Source organism: Zalophus californianus, chromosome 9 (assembly GCF_009762305.2).
Source record: "Zalophus californianus isolate mZalCal1 chromosome 9, mZalCal1.pri.v2, whole genome shotgun sequence".
Taxonomy (NCBI): Eukaryota; Metazoa; Chordata; class Mammalia; order Carnivora; family Otariidae; genus Zalophus; species Zalophus californianus.
The window spans coordinates 124,068,051-124,093,444 of record NC_045603.1 but is presented as its reverse complement, the minus strand read 5'-3'; the positions used below and the strand labels follow the sequence as shown (position 1 = coordinate 124,093,444).

The following is a 25,394-nucleotide window of genomic DNA, read 5'->3' as shown; positions in this document are numbered from 1 at the left end:
GCTTTTTAACTTAGATGACCCCCCAACGAAGGAGTTTCCATCCCCCTCAATAGGGACTATAAAATTATGACAACCGAAGGAGTGAGAGGCGAGCACAGAATCGCATTCACCCCTCACGCGACCCTTTCTCTTTCTCAGTCTCTTGATTCACTCCTGGTTCGGTAGTCGGCTTCGGCGCGCCTGGAGGACCCCTTCCTCCGGAGACTCCTGGCCAAAGCAAAAGCAGAAAACGCAGGCAATACTCCCACCCTTCGGTATGACCGATCACAAGGGGAGTCAGGCAGAGGAGGTGCTATGTTGGAGTCTGTTTTGGCGGGGCAGGTGCCGGGCAGTTCCTGAGCAGGCAGCGCCGTGGTCGCCCAGGTTCCCGACAGGCTCCACGCGGGGGGCCTTGTCAGCGCCTTCGCTGTTGCCGCTGTTGCCGCCGCCGCCGCCGCCGCCGCCGCCGCCGCGGTTGCTGGGGGTCGGTGAGAGGTGGAGCTGTCGCGAACGCTGTGGAGTCCGTCTGTGTTGCTGTTTTTGCCTGACGAGTCTTCGTTCCTGCGTCGCTCCCTGACGCCCGTGGTGTCGAGGGGGAGCCTCTGCAGACACCTGGGCTCGCAGCGGAGATGCCTCTCTTTGCCACCAATCCCTTCGATCAGGATGTTGGTAAGTGCTTGTGCCGCTCCCTGTCCACCGCGCGCAGGAGTGCAAGCCCACCCTGCCCGCTCTCTGCGTGCGTTCCTGAGCCCCTGGCCGGGGCTGAGTGCTTCCCCTTTCCTGAGGCTCCTTTTTGAAGAGTTTGGAGGAGGTTGGGGGCTTGGCTCATCCTTTTTGAAAGAGATGGTACTCAGAGAGCCTGCGAAGTGGGCCTTAGGCGAGGGTTGTGGGTTTCGAAAGAACTGCTTTAGAGGGTTGATGTGGAGGGCCTCGGAGGAACAGCTCGTGTAGCATCTGGTGCTGGGACAGTGCTTCTGGAAGAAGGGAGTTGAGAGCTGAGCAGTACGTCACCTAGGGTAAGATTATACGCCCTCCAATAAAGTGTTTCCCTGGATAAACGTTAAACGTTTGGAACTAGGAGAATGTTTTAGATGAGCTTCCTTAGGGGATTTTAAAATCCTTTTTTTTTTTTGTAATTGAAACGGGAGGCGAGAGCTTCTGGCTAAGGGTAGACTCTCAAAATCGTTGGGAGAGATGAAAATGGAATACTTGGCAGCAACTGAAACCGAATTCAGGACCCGAGCCATTGTGCTGCATTCTTTAGGCTGTCTCTCAGTACTTTAAGAAGTGTGGAAGAGGACCTTAAATCTGAAAATGCTGATTTGTTTTGATTTTGAAATGCCTTTTTTGTTTGGTTTTTCTGTTTTCTGAGTCACTGGTTTTGGGTATTGAGCATACCAATTCAACAGGTTAGCTCCCTCCCCCCGGTCTGAGGGTAATAATTACAAGACTGAGTTTCCTGGAGTAGAATTTTGGGGTGATTTGAATGCACTTAGGCACTACTTTGGCACACAAGTATGGAATGAAAGCAAGCCAAATACCATGACTAATTACTGTGGTAAAGAAATATAAGGATACCCTTATGGAATTGCTTTTTGTTACTTTGTATAATTTAATTACGAGTGGCAGGTGTTGATTTTTGCTTTTTAACTCTTCCTTAGAGCATGTCACTGAGACTTGGAGGTTTGAGTTAAGACTAGAAAAGGGTTCGTTCCCATCTTGGCCACTGCCTAGCTCATAGTGAAATCATGGGCAAGTAACGGAAGCTCTTTGAGTCCCAGAGTGCTCATCTTTAAAGAGTGGAAAAATACATTGTTTGTGATTCAAAGAAATATATGTGTAAAGGGCCTACTATAGTGCCCTTATATAGTAGTCACCTACTAAATGATTGCAATTTTTGGTTCCAGTTTAAATGCATGGCCTGAATCAGCAGTGGATGGAACTTTAGAGATAGCCAATAATACTTAATAAACAATTGGAAAATTGTATTTAATTCCATAAACTCTTAGCACACAGTACAGATGGTCCCCGACTCACAGTAGTTCGACTTAACGATTTTTCAGCTTTAGTATGGTGCGAAGGGATATGCATTCAGTAGAAACTGTACTTTGCATTTTGAATTTGGATCTTTTCCCGGGAAAGCCATATGCGGTGGGTATGATCCTCTCTCGTGATGCTAGGCAGCGAGCGGCCCCCGCCCCTGCAGCTCCCAGTCAGCCACACAACCATGAAGGTAAATTACCAATATACTTAGACGATTCTGCACCCATACTACCATTCTGTTTTTCTTTTTCAGTACAGTATGCAATAAATTATATGAGATTTTCAACATTTTGTTATAAAATAGGTTTTATGTTAGATGATTTAGAGGCTAAAGTGAGTTTTCTGAGCACTCTGCTGGCTAAGCTGTGATGTTTGGTAGGTTAGGTGAATTAAGTGCATTTTTTTTAAAGATTTTATTTATTTGGTCGACAGAGACATAGCAAGAGAGGGAACACAAGCAGGGGGCGTGAGATAGGGAGAAGCAGGCTTCCCGCAGAGCAGGGAGCCGGATGTGGGGCTCGATCCCAGGTCCCTGGGATCATGACCTGAGCCGAAGGCAGACGCTTAACGACTGAGCCACCCAGGCACCCCTAAATGCATTTTTGGCTTAGGATATTTTCAACTTACTATGGATTTATTGAGACTTGACCCCATCATAAGTCTAGAAAGATCTTTTACAGGACGGTCTCAGTGACATAAGAGATTAACAAATAAGGCATGGTTGCTGCTCTCAAGCAGTTTCATAACATTACAATAATTTCTAGGGCAAATGCTCAAAATAAAACAATTTCTTAATACCTCCTTCTGTTTCCAGAACTTTTATCTAGTTTTCATGGCTGTATATAATCTAGTTTTCAACTACGTTCACGTTTATATCCTACTGACTTTTAAAGACACATTTCCACTGGGTTTAAATAAATTTCTTAATGTCAAACTCATTCCCAGTACCTATACCAGTCAGTTCAAACATAGGCTCCTTCAGCTTTTGTACTTTCACTTCTAATTTATTTCTTCTGCATTTCTACATGTGCCTACATGTACTCATGATTAAACACCAACTCAGTCCAGCTCGTTATTGAATCATTTCCTGATTACTCTAGCCTAGGATTTCTCAGTAGTGACACTATGGACAGTTTGGATGAGATAAATATCTTTGTTGTGGAGATCTATCCTTTGCAATGTAGGGTGTTTAGCAGCCTGCCTGACCTCATCAGTGCTGCCCCCCGTGATTTTAAAAGTTTCAGACATTACTAAACGTCCCCTGGGGGCACAAAATAGCTCCCAGCTGAGAACCACTCTTTTAGCCCACTGTAATCTTTGCCCTTTTCCAACCTCCTGCAACACTTTGTCTTTACCACATTATTTAGTATTAAAGATAGTTATATCCTGTATTATGCTCCTTATTTTATTAGTTGCCACATAGTAGGTGCCTAATAAATGTTTGTTTAATTGAGACTGTCTCACTTGAGCCTGCTACACAGTAAGCTTCTTGAATGTAAGGACATTCTTTTGCTCCAGGAAAGCTTACCTGTTAAAGTTAGTCAGGTTCTGGTATTTGGATCAATTCTCTCCTCATGATCCATATATGAAAATATGAAAGGTTATCCTGAGGAGACATGTCAGAGACTCCCAGTAAATAATACTTGGAAAGAGTATAATAGACTCTCATGTTAATTTTTTTTACTAGTAAAGTATATAGAATATGGTGTGTAGAATAAATTTAACAACACTTTGTCACTTTGTCCAATGAGTATGTGACCTTACAGTAATCATACTAAGTCACTTGATTTAATTATCTCTTAACATTGTATACATTTGTATTTCTTCAGAATTAACTGTCTTTAGCTTTATTCATAAACTGAATTGGTGAATCAGAAATTCACTGATTTGTATAATGTAACATTTTATACAAAGAGGCAAAATACAGGCCATAGCTTTTCCCTGTAAGAAACGGTGAAATGTGTTGTTAGAATGTGAGCTCCGAGAGGACAGGGATTTGGTTTGCTCAATTCTATATCCCAAGCATGTAGATTAGTAATAAAACATTCAGCAGACATTTTTTGAAGACATGAATCTCATTTTGGATGTTGTATTTCTTACTCAGTCCAACTTGAATTATAACTTACTCCATCAAGTTTTTATTTCAAAGTCCCTAGTGACTTCAATCTTGCCAAAAATAACGGTCAATTCCTAGTCCAAAGAAATTCCAGAATTTCTTTGTTGATCTCTTAGCTTTCCTCTTTGATATACTTTCTTCACTTGTTTTCCAGGACACCAAACTTTTTCTAATTTTCTGCTTAGCTCCTTTTTAGTCTTTTGGCCTCTCCTTTTTGTGACTTCCAAATGTCGAACCAAGACTCAGGCTCAGTTCTAGAAATTCTTTGACATTTTTCCCCTTGCAGTCTTACTAGGAAATTTAGCTTAAAGAATTCAGACTCTGGAGCTATACTACTTGAATTCATTTCCCAACTTTGCTGCTTATCAGCAGTGACACTGTGCCTCAGTTTCCTTATCTTTAGTATGGGATATAGTGATAAATGGTTCTTAGTTTTCTTATCTAAACATCCTCCTTTCTTCATCCTTGCCTATTTCGTTTAGATGGCACCATCGCTATTTCTTGTCACTCGTCTCTAATGTCTAGGAGTCATCATGGCTTTTTTGTTTTTTCACATTGCACATCCATTCTATCAGTAAGATCTTTTGGCTCTACTTTAAAAAAATATATCCAGAATTTCATCACTTCTTCTATTATCTTGCTCCAGTCATTGATATCTCTTTCTTAGACTGTGGCAAGAGGTTTATAGTTGGGCTACACAGTTGCCCCCTATAGTCAGTTCTTATATACAAAGGTCAGTGATCTTTTAAAAATCTTAGATAATGTCACTTACCTGCTCAGAAACCTCCAGTAGCTTCCCATCCCACAGGGAAATGCAAATTCCTTATCAAGGCTTACAGTTAGGCCCCTTCCTGTGTCTCTGATACAGTTTTGACCTCCAAACTCTCATTCTAAGCTTCTTGGGTCTGAACACTCCAAGGTCATTCCTGCCTTTATCTCTATATTGTGCTGTCTTCTTTGCTTGCAATGTATTTCCCCTGGGTATTTGAAGATCTTGATGTCCATTACATCATTCAAGACTGTTCAAATGAGTTTCTAAGAGAGGCTTTCTCTAATTACCTACTGTTAAAAAAAAATCCATTTTTACTTCCTCACTCTGTTCCCTTGTTCTATTTCATTTTTCTTTATGGTACTCAATTACCTGACATTAATTGATGGATTGTCTCCTGTGTGGAGTATAAACTCCACAGGATGAGAGCTTTTCATTTCTATCCCTAATACCTAGGGACAGTATCTGATGTATCTGATACACCGTAAGTACTCAGTAAGTATTTATCAAATAATAAATTACTGATTTTTTTTTTTTTTTTTGGCATCTCCAGTCTTGTATTTCTGTTTGGTGTTATCACCTAGAAATCAGTCTATCAGAAAACCGAACTTATTTTCCAGTCCGGTTCTGTTTTCATTATATGGTAATTTTACAGTGTTGTAGTTATCCTGATTTGAAACCCTAGAGGCATCTTTGAATCATTACTCTGCCTCTGCTAAGTCATCATGTCTTTGTTTTTGTAATAGTACTTTTTTGCATTCCTAATCAGAGTACTTTGGACCAGTTCGTCTCTTACAGACTTGGCCATGTCTTTAGTCTATTTTTCTGGTCTCTTTAGTATTATAAGCCACAGCCAGTTTAATTTTCATAAATGTTAATGCTACATTTATTCTCCTGCAGTATGGTGTGATGGAAAGACTTTGGGCTTTGGGTTTAAATTGCAGGTGTGGCATTTGCTGTTAGTAAATGGGCACAATATGGGCAAGTACAGAAGCCCTCTAAGTTCACTTTCCACTTTTGTAAATAGGGGTTAAAATACCCCATGGAGTTGCTATGAGGAATAGTTATAAAAACACATGACATTCTAATTCTTTACTGGAGATGAATATGCTTCAACAGCATGTTCAAAATCATACTCAAACTTTTCTTCTCAAGTGTGCTTTTCCTTTGTTCTCATTACTGGTACTTCAGTTTAGTCACACATGTCAAGAATCTGGGAGTCATTCTTGACTTCTGTGGTTGTAATTTTCTGCATTCCAAACAACAGACACATACTGTCATCTGTGTGCCAAGTACACTGAACGTGCCCTCAAGGATACGGTGTTGCTATAGTCTCTATGCTTTCTCTTCCTAATAAGCTCTTGAATCCACATTTGTTTTCCCTCAGCTCATTGCCTCCCAGCCTTTCTATTCTCACTGCCGCTGCTAGATCACTGAACTCTCTGATTAGTGCAGTAGCCTCGTTATCCTTGCCTCCAGGCTGTCCTCAGTCATTTTCTAGGTGGCTGATAATATTTCTGAAATGTAGAATAATCATATATCTCCTCTGATTAAAGCATTTCAGTGAATCTCAACTTTCACAGGAATTTGAACTTTTCGGCATGGCATGTATAGCATTTAGCTCCTTTTTTTTTTTTTAAAGATTTTATTTATTTGAGAGAGAGAGAGAAACAGCACGAGAGGGGAGAAGGTCAGAGGGAGAAGCAGACTCCCCACTGAGCAGGGAGCCCGATGTGGGACTCCATCCCAGGACTCCGGGATCATGACCTGAGCCGAAGGCAGTCGCTTAACCAACTGAGCCACCCAGGCGCCCATCATTTAGCTCCTTTTTTACCTCTTCAGCCTCACCTTCCACTATGTTTCTCAAGGCATATTTCCTTGTTGGTTTTATACTACTACTTTTTTAGGTGTGGCTCCTCTGGCCTGGCATAGCCTTCTCTTCATTAGTCTTGATTAGGGTTGTTTTAAGGATATGATGCATATAAAGGACTTAACACAGTACTTGCTGTGTAGTAAGCAATGGATACATTTTAGCTTCTCTTATAATAAAGTTAGAAATAGTTGTGGAGCCTCTAGAGGCTACTCAGATTCTAAGGGGTGGAATCAGTTACTGTGAAAACATGCTCAGGGGAGAAATGTGAAAATTTTAGAACACAGGTCTGTTAAAAATCTGATAACCATTGGGTTAAGAAATTGTACTCATTGTTTCTTCTGTTTTGATTTTACTTCTCCTGTAAGGTATTCCTTGTATAGCTTTTTAGGTTTTCATTTCTATTTTGTGCTTTTTTCTGAGATGCTTCCATGCTGTTCCTTTGACGCCTACTTCCTTTCTGGTTAGTAGAGCTTCAGATGGCTTTTCTTTGTGAACAGTTTCTGGTGGTCAGGGGGGGATAGGAACATTAGATGAAACATTTTGGAAAAATTGGTAACCATAATCTCAAAAAAGACAATAATTTCTTTAAGACTTGCTTTCTCCGTTAGCCATTTTTAATGAACTGTACATCTCTAAGCTGATTGACCTTTTTTTTTTTCCTATAGCCAGAACATGATGGGCAGTCATCCTGTCAGCATTTCTCACCTCCCCAAATCTGTGATAGTTATAAATTTTGAGAAAATCAAAAGTGGGCTGGGCTGCTTATCAGAAGTTCTCCAATCCATTGAGAAGACTGTTGAAATTCAAATGAGGCTCTGCATAGTTTTTCTGGGTATTGCTAGGCAGATTTCTCAGTCTCCTCTTTTTGAGTATAGGCATACCTGGGAGATCTTGCTGGTTCTGTTTCAGATCACCGCAGTAAAGGAAATATTGCAGTAAAGAGAGTCAAATGAACTTTGTTTTCCAGTGCATATAAAAGTTATGTTTACATTATACAGTAGTTTATTAAGTATGCAATAGCATTTTGTCTAGAAAAAGTATATACCTTAATTAAAAATACTTCATTGCTGGGGCGCCTGGGTGGCTCAGTTGTTAAGAGTCTGCCTTCAGCTCAGGTCATGATCCCAGGGTCCTGGGATTGAGCCCCATATCGGGCTCCCCGCTCAGCGGGAAGCCTGCTTCTCCCTCTCCCACTCCCCCTGCTTGTGTTCCCTGTCTCGCTGGGTCTCTGTCAAATAAATAAAATCTTTAAAAAATAAATAAATAAATAATACTTTATTGCTAAAAAAAAAATGCTAACCATCATCTGAGCTTTCATTAAGTGATAATCTTTTTGCTGGTGGAGGGTCTTACCTTGATGTTGATGGCTACTGACTGATCAGTGTGATGGTTGCTGAAGATTGGGGTGGCCGTGGCAGTTTCTTAAAACAGCAGTGAAGTTTGCCACATCGATTGGCTCTTCCTTTCATTGAACTGTTTATTTCTTTGTAGCATGCAGTGCTGTTTGACAGCATTTTACCCATAGTAGAACTTATTTCAAAATTGGAATCAATCCTCTCAAACCCTGCTGCTGCTTTATCAACTAAGTTTATATAATAGTCTAAACCCTTTGTCACATTTCAACAGTTTTCACAGCATTTTCTAGTAGATTCCACCTCAAGAAACCACTTTCTTTGCTTATCCATAAGAAGCAACTTCTCATCTGTTCATGAGATTGCAACAATTCAGTCACATCTTCAGGCTCCAGTTCTAATTCTAGTTCTCTTGCTGTTTCCACCTCATCTGCAGTTACTTCCTCCACTGAAGTTTTAATCCCCTCAAAGTCATCCACGATGGCTGGAATCACTGTCTTCCAAATTCCTGTTCATGTTGATCTTTTGACTTTACCATGAATTGTGAATGTTCTTACTGGCATCTAGAATGGTGAATCCTTTCCAGGTTTTCAATTTACTTTGCCCAGATCCATCAGAGAAATTCATATCTATGGCAGCTGTAGCCTTAGGAAATATATATATGTGTATATATGTATTTCTTAGATTTTATTTATTTGAGAGACAGAGAGAGCATGAGAGTGGGGAGGGGCAGAGGGAGAGAGACAAGCAGATTTCCTGCTGAGCACGGAGCCCGACTCAGGGCTCAATCCCAGGACCCTGAAATCAGCTGAAGTCAGACACACAACCGACTGAGCCACCCAGCGCCCCAGGAAATGTATTTCTTAAATAATAAGATTTGAAAGTCAAAATGACTCCTTGATCCACATGCTGCAGAATGGATGTGGTGTTAACAGACATGAAAACAATATTAATCTCATTGTACATGTCTGTCAGAGCTTTTGGGTGGTCAGGTGCGTTGTCAATGAGCAGTCATATTTTGAAGGAATATCTTTTTTTTTTCTGAGCAGTAGGTCTCAACAGTGGGCTAAACTATTTAGTAAACCATGTAAACAGATGTGCTGTCTTCCAGGCTTTATTCCATATATAGAGCACAGGCAGAGTATATTTAGCATAATTCAGAGTAGATTTAGCATAATTCTAGGATTTTTGTAATGGTAAATGAGCATTGACTTCAACTTAAATTCACCAGCTGCATTAGCTCTGAACAAGAGGGTAATCCCTATCTTTAAAAGCTTTGAAGTCAAGAATTGACTTCTCTCTAGCTGTGAAAGTCCTAGTTGGCATCTCTTGCCACTGTAAGCATCCTTTGCCACTGTTTTGTTGACACTGAAATCTGTTGTTTGATGTAGCCACCCTCAGTAATGATCTTAGCTAGATCTTCTGGAGAACTTGCTGCCACTTCTACATTAGCACTTGCTGTTTCACCTTGCACTTTTGTCTTACGGACATGACTTCTTTTCTTAAACCTCATGAATCAACCTCTGCTAGCTTCAAACTTTTCTTATGTAGCTTCCTTACCTTTTTCAGCCTTCATAAAATTGAAGAGAGTTAGGACCTTGCTCTGGATGAGGCTTTGGTTTAAGGGAATGTTGTGGCTGATTTGATCTTCTCTCCAGACCACTCAGACTTTTCTCCATATTGGCAATAAAGCTGCTTCATTTTCTTATCATTTGTGTGTTCACTGGAGTATCACTTTTAATTTCCCTCAAAAACTTTTCCTTTGCATTCACAACTTGGTTAACTGTTTGGTACAACAGACCTAGCTTTTGGCCTATCTCAGCTTTTGACATACCTTCCTTACTAAGCTTCATCATTTCTAGCTTTTGATTTAAAGACACTTCTTTTCACTCTAACACTTAGAGGCCATTGTAGAGTTACTAGTTGGCCTAATTTCAATATTGTTTAATCCCAGAGAATATAGGGAGGCCCAAGGAGAGAGAGAGAGATGGGGGAATGGCCAGTGGACAGTCAGAACACACACACTTTAGGGGCCCCTAGGTGGCTCAGTTGTTAAGGGTCTGCCTTGGGCTCAGGTCTTGATCCCGGGCTCCTGGGATTGAGCCCCGCCTCGGGCTCCCTGCTCAGCGGGAAGCCTGTTTCTACCTCTCTCACTCCCCCTGCTTGTGTTCCTCCACTCGCTGGGTCTCTGTCAAATAAATAAATAGAATCTTAAAAAAAAACACACACTTTATCTATTAAGTTCATTGTCTTAATATGGGTGCAATTTGTGATGCTCCAAACAGTTACAATTGCAACATCAAAGATCTTTGTATACACGCATACCTTGAAGGTATTGTGGCCTGGGTTATAGACCACTGTAATAAAGTGAACATCTCAATAAAGTGAGTCAAATGAATTTTGTTGTTTCCTGGTGTATTATAAAAGTTAAGTTTATATCATACTGTAGGCTATTAAGTGTGCAATAGCATCATGTCTAACAATGCACACACCTTAATTAAAAAATACTTCATTGCTAAAAAATGCTCACCATCATCTGAGCTTTTAGCAAATCATAATCACCAATCACAGATCACCATAACAAATACAATAGTAATGAAAAATTTGAAATATTAAGAATTATCAAAATGGGACACATGGAAAAATGGTGCCAATAGACTTGCTCAAAGCAAGGTTGCCACAAACCTTCAATTTGTAAAAAAAAAAAAAAAAAAAACAGTATCTGCAAAGTGCAATAAAGTGAAGCGCAATAAAATGAGCTTTGTATTAAAGTAAGGATAATCTGAGGATAAAATGAGATTATGAAGCTTTGAATTCTTAAGAAGCAAGTCTCTTTCCTTGTTTCACTTTTACCTTCCCTCCAACCTCTGTTTTTGTCTTAGAAAATAGTTTTTTGACTTTGCTACTCATAAAGCCATGTTGAATTGTTACTAATAGTTTTTATTCTTTCAATTTAAAAAATATTTGTAACTGAGAAGAACTGTGCTGCTGCTCTTAATGATCTTGAGGCAGCATCAATAAATGATCTGAATAGTTTTAGAGTTTGGATCTACATAAGTTTGAGTCAGGTACTGATTCTGTTTATGTATCAGAGAGTAAAGAAGGTAGTTCATGAGCGTTCATTGTACTTGCTGATGACTGTACCATACACTTCTGGGTACACCTTAATTCAGAACTGTGTGATCATACTTAGCTACCTTAATAGGCAGTTTATATTTGATCAGACATAAGCATATCATTTCTAGTAAACTATTGATTTTTAGTTGTTTTAATAAGTTTACCTATTATATTTTTTAAGGAGGTGACAGATTCCAAGATCTAAGTGTTTTCTTTTACAAAAATGCACTGTTTTTATTTTAAAAGGCCTGCTTGTCTACGAGTCAGTAAGGACGATGAATTAATTATTTAAATACACTATCAGATCAAAGTAATGACTTGCTTTCCTTTTCTAAGATGAAGTAAATGTTAGAGAATATTGATCAGGATGATTCACTCAATTTTCTTTGGCTTCCTAAGGGTTGGGGGTCTATGAGGTAGACTTCTGAGATTCCTCAGAGCAGTTCCACTTGGATTTGGTTTACATGTTGAGTTTCTTTGAAGGTAAACTTTTCTTATAAAAGAGAGTATTGAAAAGTAAAGTGTGTGACTGGTCTTTGTCCCTGTTTCCTGAGAGGGAGCCTCTAAATCTTTGGAATTTCTTGAGTGATAGAAGCATCTTATTCAAGAAGGACTCCTTGGACAATATCTTAGTTTATGCTAATGAGATGACTCAGCACGGAAGCCGATCACTCTAGAAAGACTTAGATGGTTGGGACTTTGAGTCATATGATATTAGCCAGACCTCCAGGGAGGGGTGGGAGGCCTGGAGATTGAGTTCCAGGAGATAGCCAGTCATACTTTCATAATGAAATGCCAATAAAAACTCGAGACACCAAACCTTGGTTGAGCCTCCTGGTTGGTGATACACATTGATGTGCCAGGGGGATGATCCGTCCGGAGGGCACAGAAGCTTTGGGTTTGGGATTGTCCCAGACCTTAGTCCTATGCATCTCTTCATTTGCTGGTTCAGATTTGTATATTTGTAATAAAAATGTAATCATAATGCGTTTCTGAGTTCTGTGAGTTGTTACAGTGAATTAACGAACCGGAGGGGATAATGGGAACCCCTGATTTTGAGCCAGCTGGGCAGAAGTGCATAGGACTTGGGAACCCTAGAGCTTGTTGCTTATGTCTGAAGTGGGGAAACTTGTGGAGTTCTGTGCCCTCAACCTGTGAACAGCACCAGCTCCAGATGGGTAGCATCACAGTTGCATTGTAGAGGGTTTCCCGCACTGAAAAGTAAAATTTGAAAATCATTGAAGTAGATGCTATTAAAGGTATATGTGTTTCTTTGAGTTTTATGGATTCATGCTGTAATTACATGAGTGGGTTTAGTATTTATTGAGTCCTTAGGCCGAGAACATGAATATTGAAAGAATTGCCCAAAGTAGAAATTGTTATTATTTTCAAGGGATTTATAGTCTATTATGGAAGCTTGAACAGTGACAGGTAAATTTGACTCAGTTATCCTTTTGGTATACCCTGAAGCCTGAATGAAATTAAACAGTATTTCAACATTTGCTTTCTAAGTAATCTGTTTAGTTTCAAGAGTAGTGTTAGTTTCTCATTATGTTTTCTTCTTTTCCCTCATGCAAACCATCTTCACATATGGGGAGTAGATTGTCCCCCCCCCCCCGAAAGTCCAGTTTTGATTAGATTATTTCCTTGCTAGAAATTCTCTTGGCTTTGTTTCTTGATTTAATACAAACACCTCATCTTGTATTTTAGGCTTTTGAGTGGTTCCAAGCTTTCACAGAGTAGTCTCTACTGTAGCCAGCCTAGATTCTTTGTTATACTTCTGTTTTCGTAACTTTATTCTTTATTATACTCTACTGTATATTTACTACTTAAATAGAAACAAAAGAGTTTATTATTAATCCTGTTCTCTTCTTAGTTTCTACGTATATCAAGAAGCCTTTCCTGATTCTCCTTTTCTCTCCCTCCAGGTCTCTACCTTTTTATTTCCAGCTTGCTTCAGGGTTTCCATTTTTTTCTGTAACACTTTTTCTGTCATCTATTTAGGTCTCTATCTGCTGGTTTCATCTCTTTTTTTAGAGGCTAAGCTACTTCAGATGGGGCCTGGCATAGATTAGAAACGTATTCCATTTTGTTGAATATCTGTCCAGATTGTATTATTTCCTGCAAATAAGTCACCTTTCCAAGATCTCAGCTGTCTTGGATATTTGTATTCTTATACCAGGAATTTGTGTGAATAACCTGCTTTTGTTATCTCCCCTACTAGAAGATGGTAGGCTGACTAGGCATAGGTACCCACTACTCATTGGTTATCACCCCACTGCCACCTTATTAGATACTTAATCTAATTCTCTAGTGGCAGTGACTAATTGGTAGGTGTTGCTCTATCCCTTGGGGCTTGCTATGGATCAGGAATTATTAGCCTGCATAGAGTTTGGACAGAATTGGCTGCTTGCTATTTTCTGCTTTAAATCTCCAGCTCTTAGTAGTAGGTCAAAATGGGGAAATGAGTATTATTGTCTGTTGAACCAGGCAACAGGGCTTTGAAGGGAAGTAGGAGTAGGAATTTCACTGTCTTCACCAAGACCAACCCTTACAGGTAAGAATCTTGGTATGGATCAGGCCTCCTACCCCCAACCCACCTCAGGTTAAAAAAAATGAAAATGTTAGTGGGGATCATGGTGATGCTGTCTTTCATCCTATCTGTTCTTGGAGTTACAGTGTTCCAGTCAAGACAGGTTACCTTCTACTTCTGTATAGCTTTTGTTTCAGAGGATAATGATTTCTTTTGAAGTTTTTCCCTCCTACATAGGCTCTTGTTTTTTCTAACTTGCCTTATTCTGTTTTCTTTTGTCTGTTTTGTCTTTTCCTTCATCTTCATGTTAGAAGATTTTTCTCAGCTGATAATCCTTGGTTGTGTGCCCATGGTTAATACTAGAGAAATAGAAAGCACTTTGGAACCTGTGATCATGTGGTTAGGCCTTATTGACTGAACTTCGTAAGTTGATGTGGTATGCATTTTACTGTGGAACTTCTCTCTATCCCTCCATGTCACTATCTAATCTTTAGGTGTTTCCTCTTGGGCTGACCTGGAATTCCCAGAGAAGAGTCCTGTAATCTCTCTAAGGGTGAAGGTACGAGTGAAGGTGAGGGCTGAAATAGAATAACTTGTGAGAGGGCAGGTATTTGATGGGGTTGTGTGGGACCTCAAGACCACCCTCCCACCTTCCCAGTTCTAGGATTCAGCAAGGACTCACAGGACTCAGTTTTAGTTACAGCTATGATTTATTACAGTGAAAGGGCCCAAAGTGCAATCAGCAAAGTGAAAGGGCGTGTGGGTGAAGTATGGGAATACCGGGTATAAAGTTCCTTGGCTCCTCTTCCAGTGAAGACATGCTTAATTCCCCCAGCAGTGAGTTGTGGCAACATGTGTGGAATGTTGCATCCAGGGACATTCATTAGACTCAGTGCTTGGGGTTTTTCTTGGGAGCTGATCTTATAGGCATATTCTGCTTGGTACATACCCTAACTCCAGACTCCCAGAAGAAAACAGGTATTCAGTATAAACTATATTGTCTGTACAACCAGTTTAGACATTGGAAGCCAGTCTTCTCAGTTCTGAAAATGGTGAGAACTTTCTCTAAATCCAAGTTCCTATACACCAGGCAATGCATAAACAGGCCTTTTAAAGGATACCACTCTATGTTAAGTCTTTTCGCACAGCAGGTATCAGCATTTACACAGTTGCTTAATTCCTTTATTAATTTTTTAAAAATGGGTTTTTTTTTTTAGAGTAGTTTTAGATTCACAGAAAAATTAAGCAGAAGGTACAGAGATTTCCTGTATCCCTCCTGTCCCCATGTATGCACAGCCTCACCAACTATCAGCATCCTGCACCAGAGTGGTATATTTGTTGCAATCTATTAACCCACAAATACCCATCATCATCACCAAAAGTCCATAGCTTACATTAGCATTCACTCTTGGTGTTGTATCTTCTAGGGGTTTGACAAATAACATAATAACATGTGCCTACCACATACAGAGTAGTTTCACTGCCTGGCAAATCCTTGTGCTCCACCTGTTCATCTTGTCCTCCCTCCAACCCCTGGCAACCACTGATTTTTTTTTTTTAACTGTCTCCATAATTTTGCCTTTTCTAGAATGTTATATGGTTAGAAACATGCATTATCTAGCTTTTCAGATTGGCTTCTTTCACTTAGTAGTGTGTCTTTTCTGTGTCTTTTCGTGGCTTGTTCATTTTTTTTTAAGCACTGGATAATATTTCATTGTTCTGATGTACCTCAGTTTATCCCTTCACCTACTGAAGGACATCATGTTTGCTTCCACGTTTTGGTGATTATGAATAAAGCTGCTGTAGACATCCATGACATGGAATATCTTTCCATTTATTTAATTCTTTGATTTCTTTCATCAGAGTTTTGTAGTTTTAGTCATATAGATTTTATATGTATTTTGTAGATTTATACTTGAGTATTTGAGTGCTAATATAAATGGTATTGTGTTTTTAATTTAAAATTACAGTTGTTGCTAATATATAGGAAAGTTGCTGACTTTTGTACAATCAACCTTATACAATTTTGCCAAAATCATTTTTTTTAAAAGATGTATTTATTTACTTGAGAGAGAGAGTGCAGGAGCTTGGGAGGGGGAGGAGCAGAGGGGGGGGGAACAGACTCCCTGCTGAGAAGGGAGCCTGGTGGGGTGGGAGGGTGGGGGGCTGATCTCCAGCCGCTGAGATCATGACCTGAGCCGAAACCAAGAGTCCAAGGCTTAACCAACTGAGCCACCCAGGCACCCGTCATTTTTTAGTTCGTTTTTTATTGCTGTTGATATTTTTGGATTTTCTACATAGATGAACATGTTGTCTGTAAGGAAAAACAAGTTTATTTCTTCCTTCCTAATCATTGTACCTTTTATATCTTTATCTTGTCCAGTATGCTGGTGAAAATGTGTGATGAGAGAAGACGTCCTTGCCTTGTTTCTGATCTTAGTGGTAAAGCTTCTGCTAGTCTCTCACCATTAAATATATTAGCTATAGATATTTTGTAGATGTTCTTTATCAAGTTAAGGAAGTTCCCTGTTATCCCTAGTTTGCTGAGAATTTTTATCATGAGTTGTTGAACTTTGTTAGATGCTTTTTCTGAGTTTATTGATAAGATCATGTGATTTTTCTTCTTTAGCTGTTGATGAGATGGATTACATTTACTGATTTTTGAATACTGAGCCAGCATTGCTTACCTGGGATAAATCCCCTTTGGTTGTGATGTAGAATTCTTTTTTTATATTGTTGGATTTGAGTTGCCTAATATCTTGTTAAGGATTTTTGCATCTATGGTCATCTGTAGTTTTTTTTTTTTTCCTAATAATATCTTTGGTTTTGGTACTAGGTAATACTGCTCTCATAGAATGAAGTATTTTCTGCTTCTGTCTTCTAGATGAGATTGGAGAGAATTGGTATAATTTCTTCCTTAAATGTTTGGTAGAAATTACCATTAGCCTCTCTGTGCCTGATGCTCTCTGTTTTGGAGGGTTATTAATTATTGGTTCAATTTCTTTTATAGATATGGGCCTCTTCAGATTGTCTATTTTTGTGTGTATTTTGACAGATGTGTCTTTCAAGGAATTGATCCATTTTCTCTAGGTTATCAGATTTGTAGGCATAGAGTTCATAATTCTAATGTGTGTTTTTCCAACACCACTGAGCAGTTCTCTAATTCTCAGTGGACACTGACCAGTGTCCCACAAATTTAACTCAATTCTGACACTATCTAACTAGAAATAGTGTCAGATCCCACAGGTTTAGGGTTCAGTCCCACAAGACTGCCCTCCCTCTCCACTTCAGATGCCAGTCAAAGTCCGGGATATGTCCTATGCTTCTTACTGATTGGCTGTAAATTGGAGGTTCCCATGATCCTCTCAATAGTATTGAGCCATTGTAATGTTCATATAATATCCTTTTAATTGTCCATGAGATCTGTAGTGATATCCCCGCTTTCATTTCTGATATAAGTTTGTTATCTTTTTTCTTTCTTTTTTCCTTTTCAACTGTCAATTTTATTGATATTTTCAAAGAACCAACTTTTGGTTGTATTGATTTTTCTTTTAATTGGTGTTGGCATGGTTATTTTTCTCCTTCTCTTTACTTTTAATGTATATGTGTCTTTATATTTAAAGTAGGCTTCCTGTAGACAACATATAATTGCATTTTGTGTTTTTTTTTCATTGTGGCAATATTTGTATTTAGACCACTAACATTTAAAGTGATTATTGATATTGTTGGATTAATATCTACCATATCTGTTACAGTTTTCTTCCTATTTTTTCTTCCACTTTTTTTTTCCTTTCATGTTTTTAATCGAGCATTTCTTTTTAACTTTATTCATTTATTTGTCAGGGGTGGGGGGCACAAGCAGGGGGAGCAGCAGGCTCTCTGCTGAGCAGGGACCCCGATGCAGACTCGATCCCAGGGCCCTGGGATCATGACCTGAGCCAAAGGCAGATGCTTAACTGACTGAGCCACTCAGGCATCCCATGGAGTATTTCATATGATTCAGTCTTTTTTCTTTTGTAGCATATCAATTGTACTTCTGTTTTTGTTATTTTTAGTGGTTACCCTTGAGTTTGCAATGTACATTTAAAAGTAGTCCAAATCCACTTTCAAATAACATTATACCACTTCACTGGTAGTGCAGGCAAGTGAAATGAATAACAAAATATTCCCAGTTCCTCTCTCCTCTGTTCCTGACACCCTTGCTGTCATTTATTTCACTTATATGGAAGCACACACCCCTCCTATATCATATTTTTCTTCTCTCTGAAGAACTTTTTCTTTTTTTTTAACATTTTTTGCAAGGTCAGTTTTTTGGCATTTATTTGGCAACAAATTTCCTTAACGGTTTTTTTTTTGTTGAGAAAGACTTTATTTCTTCTTTCCTTTTTTTTTTTTTTAAACGTACTCCTTTTATTTCTCTCTTCTTTACTTTTGAAGAATAATTTCACAGGGTACATAGTAGGTTGGTGGTTATTTTCTCTCAACACTATTTTACTCCATTTCCTCTTTTGTTGCATGCTTTCTGAGATGTCAGATGTAATTCTTATGTTTAGTCCTGTATAGGTAAGGTGTTTTTCTTCTGCTGGCTTTTTTTCTTTCTTTCTTTTCTTTATCGTTGATTTTTTGCAGTTTGAAAATGGTATACCTAGGTGTAGTTTTTTTTTTGATACTTACGCTTAGTGTTCTTGGAGTTTCCCGGACCTGTGGTTTGATGTCTTACATCAAGTTGGGGAAATGTTGAGTTGTTTTTGCTTTAAGTATTCTGTTTCTTCTGTGCTATTTCAGTTATGTCTGTTTTACTTTTTGTAGTTTCCCACAGTTCTTGGATAATCTGTTGCAAGTTTTTTTTTTTTTTCTTCCAGTCATTTTTTTTCCTTTGTTTTTCAGTTTTGGAAGTTCCTGTTGACATATGCTCAAGTAGAGATTCTTTAGCCACGCTCTCTCTGCTGAAGAGTGCATCACAGGCATTCATTTTTGTTATACCGTTTTTGATTTCTAGTATTTCTTTTTGAGTCTTTTTCAGAATTTCCATTTCTGTGCTTATTTTCTTTATCTGTTCTTGCATGTTGTCTCCTATTTCCATTAAAGCTCTTAGCATATTAATTATAGCTTTTAAAATTCCTGGTGTGATAACTCCAGCATTCCTGTCATGTGTGAATCTGATTCTGATGCTTATTCTTCAAACTGCGTTTTTTGCCTTATAGTGTGGCTTGCTGAAAGCTAGACATGATGTACTAGATAAAAGAAACACCGTCCTTAAAAAAAAAAAAAAAAAGGAACACTGTCCTTTAATGACATAATAGTAAGGCGTTAGGTAAAAAGTGTTCTATAGTCTGGTGATTAGGTCTCAGTCTTTTAAAGTGAGCCTCTGCCCCTGGGGTGTGAATTTCTCACCTGCTTCTCAGTTTTTTCCCCCCTCTTAGGTGGGAAAAGATGGCTAGATGGGCTGAATTTGGGTATTCCCCTTCTTCCACATGGGAGGCTGGAGCAGGCTGGAGTTAGGAATTTCCCTTACCCTAGGTGGGTTAATCTGTGGTAACACCCTAGTTGGTTAGGTGCTGGTTAAAAGAATTAACAAGTGGCCTTGTTAAGAAGAGAATGCTCTGGTGTATCTCACAATAGTTATTGTCCTCTTCCCCTTGCTGAAAAATAGAAAATTTTTTCTGATATTTACCTTGAGATCCTGGGAAAGCTCATGAAAATAAAATTTACAAAAATGGGGGAAATCCCCTATGTCTGGGCCATTTTGGATTTTAGCTCTCAGAATTGTGTACACTTAGCCTCCAGCAGTTTGGCTGTGACAGGTTAGATCTGTGGTACTTGTTCTTGGTGATATTTTTGCTTATGGGTTTCTGCTCTGTTAAATTGTTATTCTGTGTATCCATCTGTCTGTGTCTCTAATTTTGGGGCAGCATTTGGCCTGTGACCTCACTTTTGAGGGATCTCAGAAGAGTTGTTTATTTTTCACTTTACTCAGCTTTTTACTTGTTGGATGGAGTGGTAACTTCCAAGTTCCTTAAATGCTGTACTGGAAACTGGAAGTAATTCCTTATTTTTGGTGCTTATGTCTCAGCTATGCTTTGTGTTTCCTTGTCTAGAAAAACTATGCTTTATCTCCAGAAAAAAAATCTTCACTCATTTGCTCAGATGGGTTGGGGAGAGCTGGTTGCTCTTTGAGTAAGGAAGGCAAAGTAGGTACCTACTTACACACTTCCAACAGCCTTAATCCATTCTAAGTCCTCTTTCTTCTCTGCTGTCAGCTGCAGGCATTTCCTTCTGCTACCAGTACTTGACTTTTCTGAGAATTCAGTGGTGTAAAACAGGCTGGTTCTTAAGCTTTTTTGTTACTGCCAGTATATGATGCATCTTTTTTGGGTCTTCTAAGTAGGTACCATATATCTATATTGTTACATAGTTTTTGAGATATTGTTGCTGTTACTGCTTCTCATGTTATCCTTTTGTGTTGCGCCTTAAAAAATCTTTTATTTTAATTAAGGGAGGGAGCTTAATGAGATGATTGGACTCCCTCTGTGATACCTCTGTTGATGTTCTTAATTTGTTAAGTTTTCATTTAATGGAAAGTACTCAGTTAGAGCTTGATTTCTTTTGTTCATTTTCCTTCTTCCCCATGTCAGACATGCAAATCAACAAAATCATATAATTAATTTAATTGCCTGAAACTTTTTGTTAGAGATTTGTGCCTTGTCATGTTTCTTCATTGGCAAGTAAACCTAAGAATTATTTGATAATGGAAGTATGTCTTTATTTTAGTCTTTCTTCATGGGGAAGGGAATAGACCTGTATGTAGGGTTTTTTTTTTAATAAATAAGTATCAGTGGCCTACTTCTCTTTCTTTTTTAAGATTTTACTTATTTATTTCAGAGAGAATGCATGCAGGGCCAGGGGGAGGAGCAGAGGGAGATGGACAAGCAGACTCTGCACTGAGTGCAGCAGAGTCAGACGTGGGGCTCAATCTTAGGACCCTGAGATCAAGACCTGAGCTGAAATCAAGAGTCAGATGCTTAACCAACTGAGCCACCCAGGTGTCCCATCAATGGCTTATTTTTTTTCTTTTTAAAATATTTTTTTATTTTTTATTTAAAAATATTTTTTTATTTAAGTTCAATTTAGTTAACATATAGTGTATTATTAGTTTCGGGGATAGGATTTAGTCATTCATCAGTTGCATATAACACCCAGTGCTCATTACATCACTGAAGATGTACTTGACCATCTCATTAAACAGGCCGCTGGCAACTATTCTGATTTCTTGTCACAATTTGGTCATTTGAATGTGATTATTTACCTCTTAAAGATTTTTAAAAATAATGTTTCTGCAATTTCTTTTCATAATACACAGAGAAAGCAACAAGTGAGATGAATACTGCTGAGGATTGGGGCCTCATTTTGGATATTTGTGATAAAGTTGGTCAATCTCGAACTGGGTAAGTGTTACAAAGTTTCAGAGGAGCTTTATTTATTCTCTTTATTAACATGAATAAAATGAGAGTTAGAAGGTAAAACATGTTACAATTACAATTTAGTTTAAAAAGGGAATATTTTTGCTAGCAAGATTTGAGGAATCATCCCCTTTAAGTTACTCTCTATAACCAGTTAGGATAACATGACTGGTAACAATGTTGATATTTTAATTAAAACCTTGTCCATAGTTGCTTCCTGAAGTCTAGCTTTTTCCACTGATTTTTAAAACCATTAGTGATTTCTCAATTGATTTCTCAAGTTTCACGGTTATTTTTCAGTTCTTTTCTTCATTGTTGTATCTGCAATATTCCACCTAACTAATCAGTGACTATAGAAAGAGAGTTTAGGACAGTATAATCTTAAACCTTTTTGGCGTAAAGCCTTTTTGTTAATCCAGAGCTTTCAATACAGCAAGTGGATTAACTGGTATACAGATTAATAATTTCCTTAATTCCTGGGCTAATAACATCTGGTTATTAGCCTCATTTACCCCTTTGTGCCATAAAAATATTGTCTTATTAATGTACTTTCCTTTGAAAAATGTTAGAGAACACTGCTGTTTTTATATTTGATTCTTTTTTTTTTTAAGATTTTATTTTTAAGCAACTTCTACATCCAACATGGGGCTCCCAACATGGGGTTTGAACTCATAATCAAGAGTTGCATGCGTCACCAGCCCAGTCAGTCAGGCACCCCTATACTTGATTTTTGTGGTGCTAATCTTAACCCTCTGATGATGCTTTCTTTGGCTCTCCTTCCTTCCCTCCTAAATATAGGCAGTTCCTTAAACTTTCTTTGGTCCATTTTTTTTTCCCCTAATACTTTCTTCTTTCCTAGTACATTTTTTTTTTAAATCTTACAACTTGTACATATCTTTATATGGGTGACATCTGTATTTTCAGCTCTGATTTTTCTCACCGTAGCATTAGTCTTGTGGACACATCATTATTTCTGGACATCATACTGTATAAGCTTTGATCTCACCATGTAGAAACCTGAAGTCATGTCTCTTTTTGCTTTAAACCTGCTTTCCCTCTTTTGTTTCCTGTCTCTTGTTAATGACAAGATTATTTCATTTGCACTTAAAACCTCAGTCACCTCCACATTAATACTGTTGCTAAATTCTGTCAGTTTGCCTCCAAAATATCTCACAGAGTGTTGATATTATAAAGTTTTCTCAGTTAACTTCTTGAACCTGGCCAAATCAGGCAAGGGCAGTTTGTCTTCAAGGTCTTTCTAACCCTTCAGTCAAGCCCTTTTCGGCCTTTAACATGCGGCCCTTGTCAGGTTCCCCAAAATATGGCCTCCAAATGTGGCCTCACCCATCCCCTTTGTTGTCTTTATATTTTAGTGTACTGAGTCTTTTTCTTTCTGACCCTGTTAGTTCCTTAATTTAATTGGAATTTGAGTAGCTTCTGTGTGCTGTATATCTATTCCTTTCTATTTCTGTTGGTCCCACTTTACTTGAGACATTCCTTACCATGCCTGGACTAGTGAATTATCCTTCGGACATTTCTTTCCATTTCTTTTCTGTCCACTTCTTATCTCTAGTTGCCCTGGAACAACTCTGACCATGTTACTCCCCTACTTTCTGCAGTGAGTTGTCTGACCTCCCTGTAGGCATCTGACTCATTTATTTTCCATTTACTCTACCGTTCTTTTCAACTCAAGCTTTTCAGTGCCAGTGCTTTTCTACCTTAGTTTAATGCTTTTGGTCCTTGTATTCCTTTAGTGTGAAATACTTTATTCTCCCATTTTCTGTTTCTGTGTCTCATATCTTTCCAGGCCTAATATACATATCATTTTTTCCACAAAGCTTTCTTTATCCCCTTTACAGCAAATCATATTATGGTCCTGTGAATCCTCAAAGCACTCTATCAAAATCATTTTTATTTGTGTTTTGTTTTGTGTAATGGTAGTTCATGTCTATCTGATAGACTTAGATTTGTAGAATGAAAAGGTCCATTAATTTTTGTTGTGCAGAGTAAAGAAGCAGTTAGCTTAGTGGTTGAGAGTATGGACTTTGGGGTGAGACTGCCTGGGTTCACATCCTAGCTCTGACCGCTTTGCTGTGTCACACTGGGTAAGTATCATATCTTCCTCATTTGCTATGTAGGAATAAAGATTTTATTTATTTATTTGTCAGAGAGAGAGAGAGACAGAACACAAGCAGGGGGAGAGGCAGGCAGAGGGAGAAGCAGGCTCCCCGCCGAGCAAGGAGCCCGATGTGGGACCTAATCCCAGGACCCCGGGATCATGACCTGAGCCGAAGGCAGACGCTTAACCAACTGAGCCACCCAGGTGTCCCTGCTATGTAGGAATAAAAACAGTGTCTTCTTCACAGGGGGCTTATTGTCAGTGTGAGATTAATTAACATATATAAAGTGTTTATAGTAGTATCAGGCACATGGTTAAGTGGGTGCAACTTAACCTCTTGATTGAAATTCAATTTTGTGACAATTTGTCTGTCAAGGATTAGGTATCAACCCAGTTCCATCCTAGTATATTTTAGAGATAAAGCTTTTATCTAGCATTCCAGTTACAAAGTCCCTCCTCTCTTCACTCTGTCAGTTTTCTTTTCATCTTTACATTAGTAAAGATAAATTTGGTATTCATTTTGTAGATTCTTTTCATAATAATTTGGTTTGTGATTTCTCTTTAAGAATAATGTTTTATATACATACCAGTTGTGTTTTCACTTTCTTGTTGTACCTTGATAATTTCGTAATAGGAAACGGAAACCATTAGGGCCATGTTCACTTTCACGGGCCTTTGGCACTTTTGCCTTCATTGGGTCCCTTTGTCCATGAAAATTTTTTTTTTTTTTTAGATTTTATTTATTTATTTATTTGAGAGAGAGAATGAGAGATAGAGAGCATGAGAGGGAAGAGGGTCAGAGGGAGAGGCAGACTCCCTGCCGAGCAGGGAGCCCGATGTGGGACTCTATCCCCGAACTCCAGGATCATGACCTGAGCCGAAGGCAGTCGCTTAACCAACTGAGCCACCCAGGCGCCCTGTCCATGAAAATTAATAAAACTATTTTATGACTGCATTGTTACAAAAAGACAACTGTATTATTATACATCCAAACATTTTCTTCGCCCCAAAAGTTCATTTTTTCTCTCTTTTTCTTTTAAAATAAGTTAAAATGGGCAACCCTCTCGGTTCCCCTTCCTCTTTGGGAGCTTTGTACTATCACTTTACTATCGCTCAATAAACTTTGTTTTGGAAAAAAATAAAATAAATTAAACCATTTTTGTGTGGGCCCCTAAAATTATTGTGGGCCCTAGGTGTTGTACCTACATGCTTAAGGATAAGTGTTACACAATTGTGTTAGATATTCTCAGATCAGCTTAATAGTAGAAAATTATAAAGGTGCTTTTCAGGTGAGCAGTAAACTGTGGGATACTTATGGTGGTGTTCATAATATTTCTTTTGTTTGCTTATTTTTGTTGTGGTAAAATATATATAACATAAAATTTATGACTTTAAACATTTTGTGGCATGTTTGTGACATTCAGTACATTTCCCATTGTTGTGGGATTATCACCACTACCCATTTCCAGTGCTTTTCATCATCCCCAACTAAAACTCTGCTTACTAGATAACAACACACCCCCACCCCCTCCCTCCGCCAGCACCTGGTAACCACTTATAGTTTGTTTTTAATTTTTGAAATCATTTTGTAATTAGTATATATGGAGAACTTGTGGAGATTTGGTTTATGTTATCTAGGAACCTACATACATATGTTTTTATGGGTTGCTGATGGTAGCATAAGAATATTGAACATTACTGTAGGTTGTCTGCGAGGTATTCTAGGTATCTGGTGTGCTTTAGAGAAGACTGAGAAATGTCATTGGTGTAAGAGGGGTGTTCTGAAGCCACACCCATGTGGTGTGTATTTTCCTAAAATAGATTTAAATAGGGTAGGTTGAAGTAGCGGGAAGTTATGGATTGGAATGTATTTCATACAGTTATTCGTGTAGTAGGCAACAGTCTAGATTTTTTTAGAAAGCATTGCCGTTTGGTTTTAATCTAATTTTATAAAATGTACAGATCTATTTAAGAAGGTGGATTTGGGGATTGTGGAGGGAACTTTAGGAAAAGCTTTTCTTTTTCTATAAGCT

General features: G+C 38.6%; 1 protein-coding gene across 2 annotated transcripts in view; it reads left to right on the top strand.

The window, feature by feature from the left end:
• The first annotated feature begins 432 nt into the window (after positions 1–432).
• The window catches only part of STAM (signal transducing adaptor molecule), a 92,977-nt gene continuing 68,015 nt past the window's right edge, over positions 433–25,394 (top strand). The window contains exons 1-2 of one of the 2 annotated variants that reach the window (XM_027595265.2): positions 433–648; positions 21,143–21,227. In XM_027595265.2, the coding sequence (XP_027451066.1) occupies positions 609–648; positions 21,143–21,227 (125 nt within the window). In that variant the 5' untranslated portion in view covers positions 433–608. The remainder of the gene's footprint in view (positions 649–21,142; positions 21,228–25,394) is intronic. The other variant, XM_027595266.2, reaches the window with a different exon arrangement.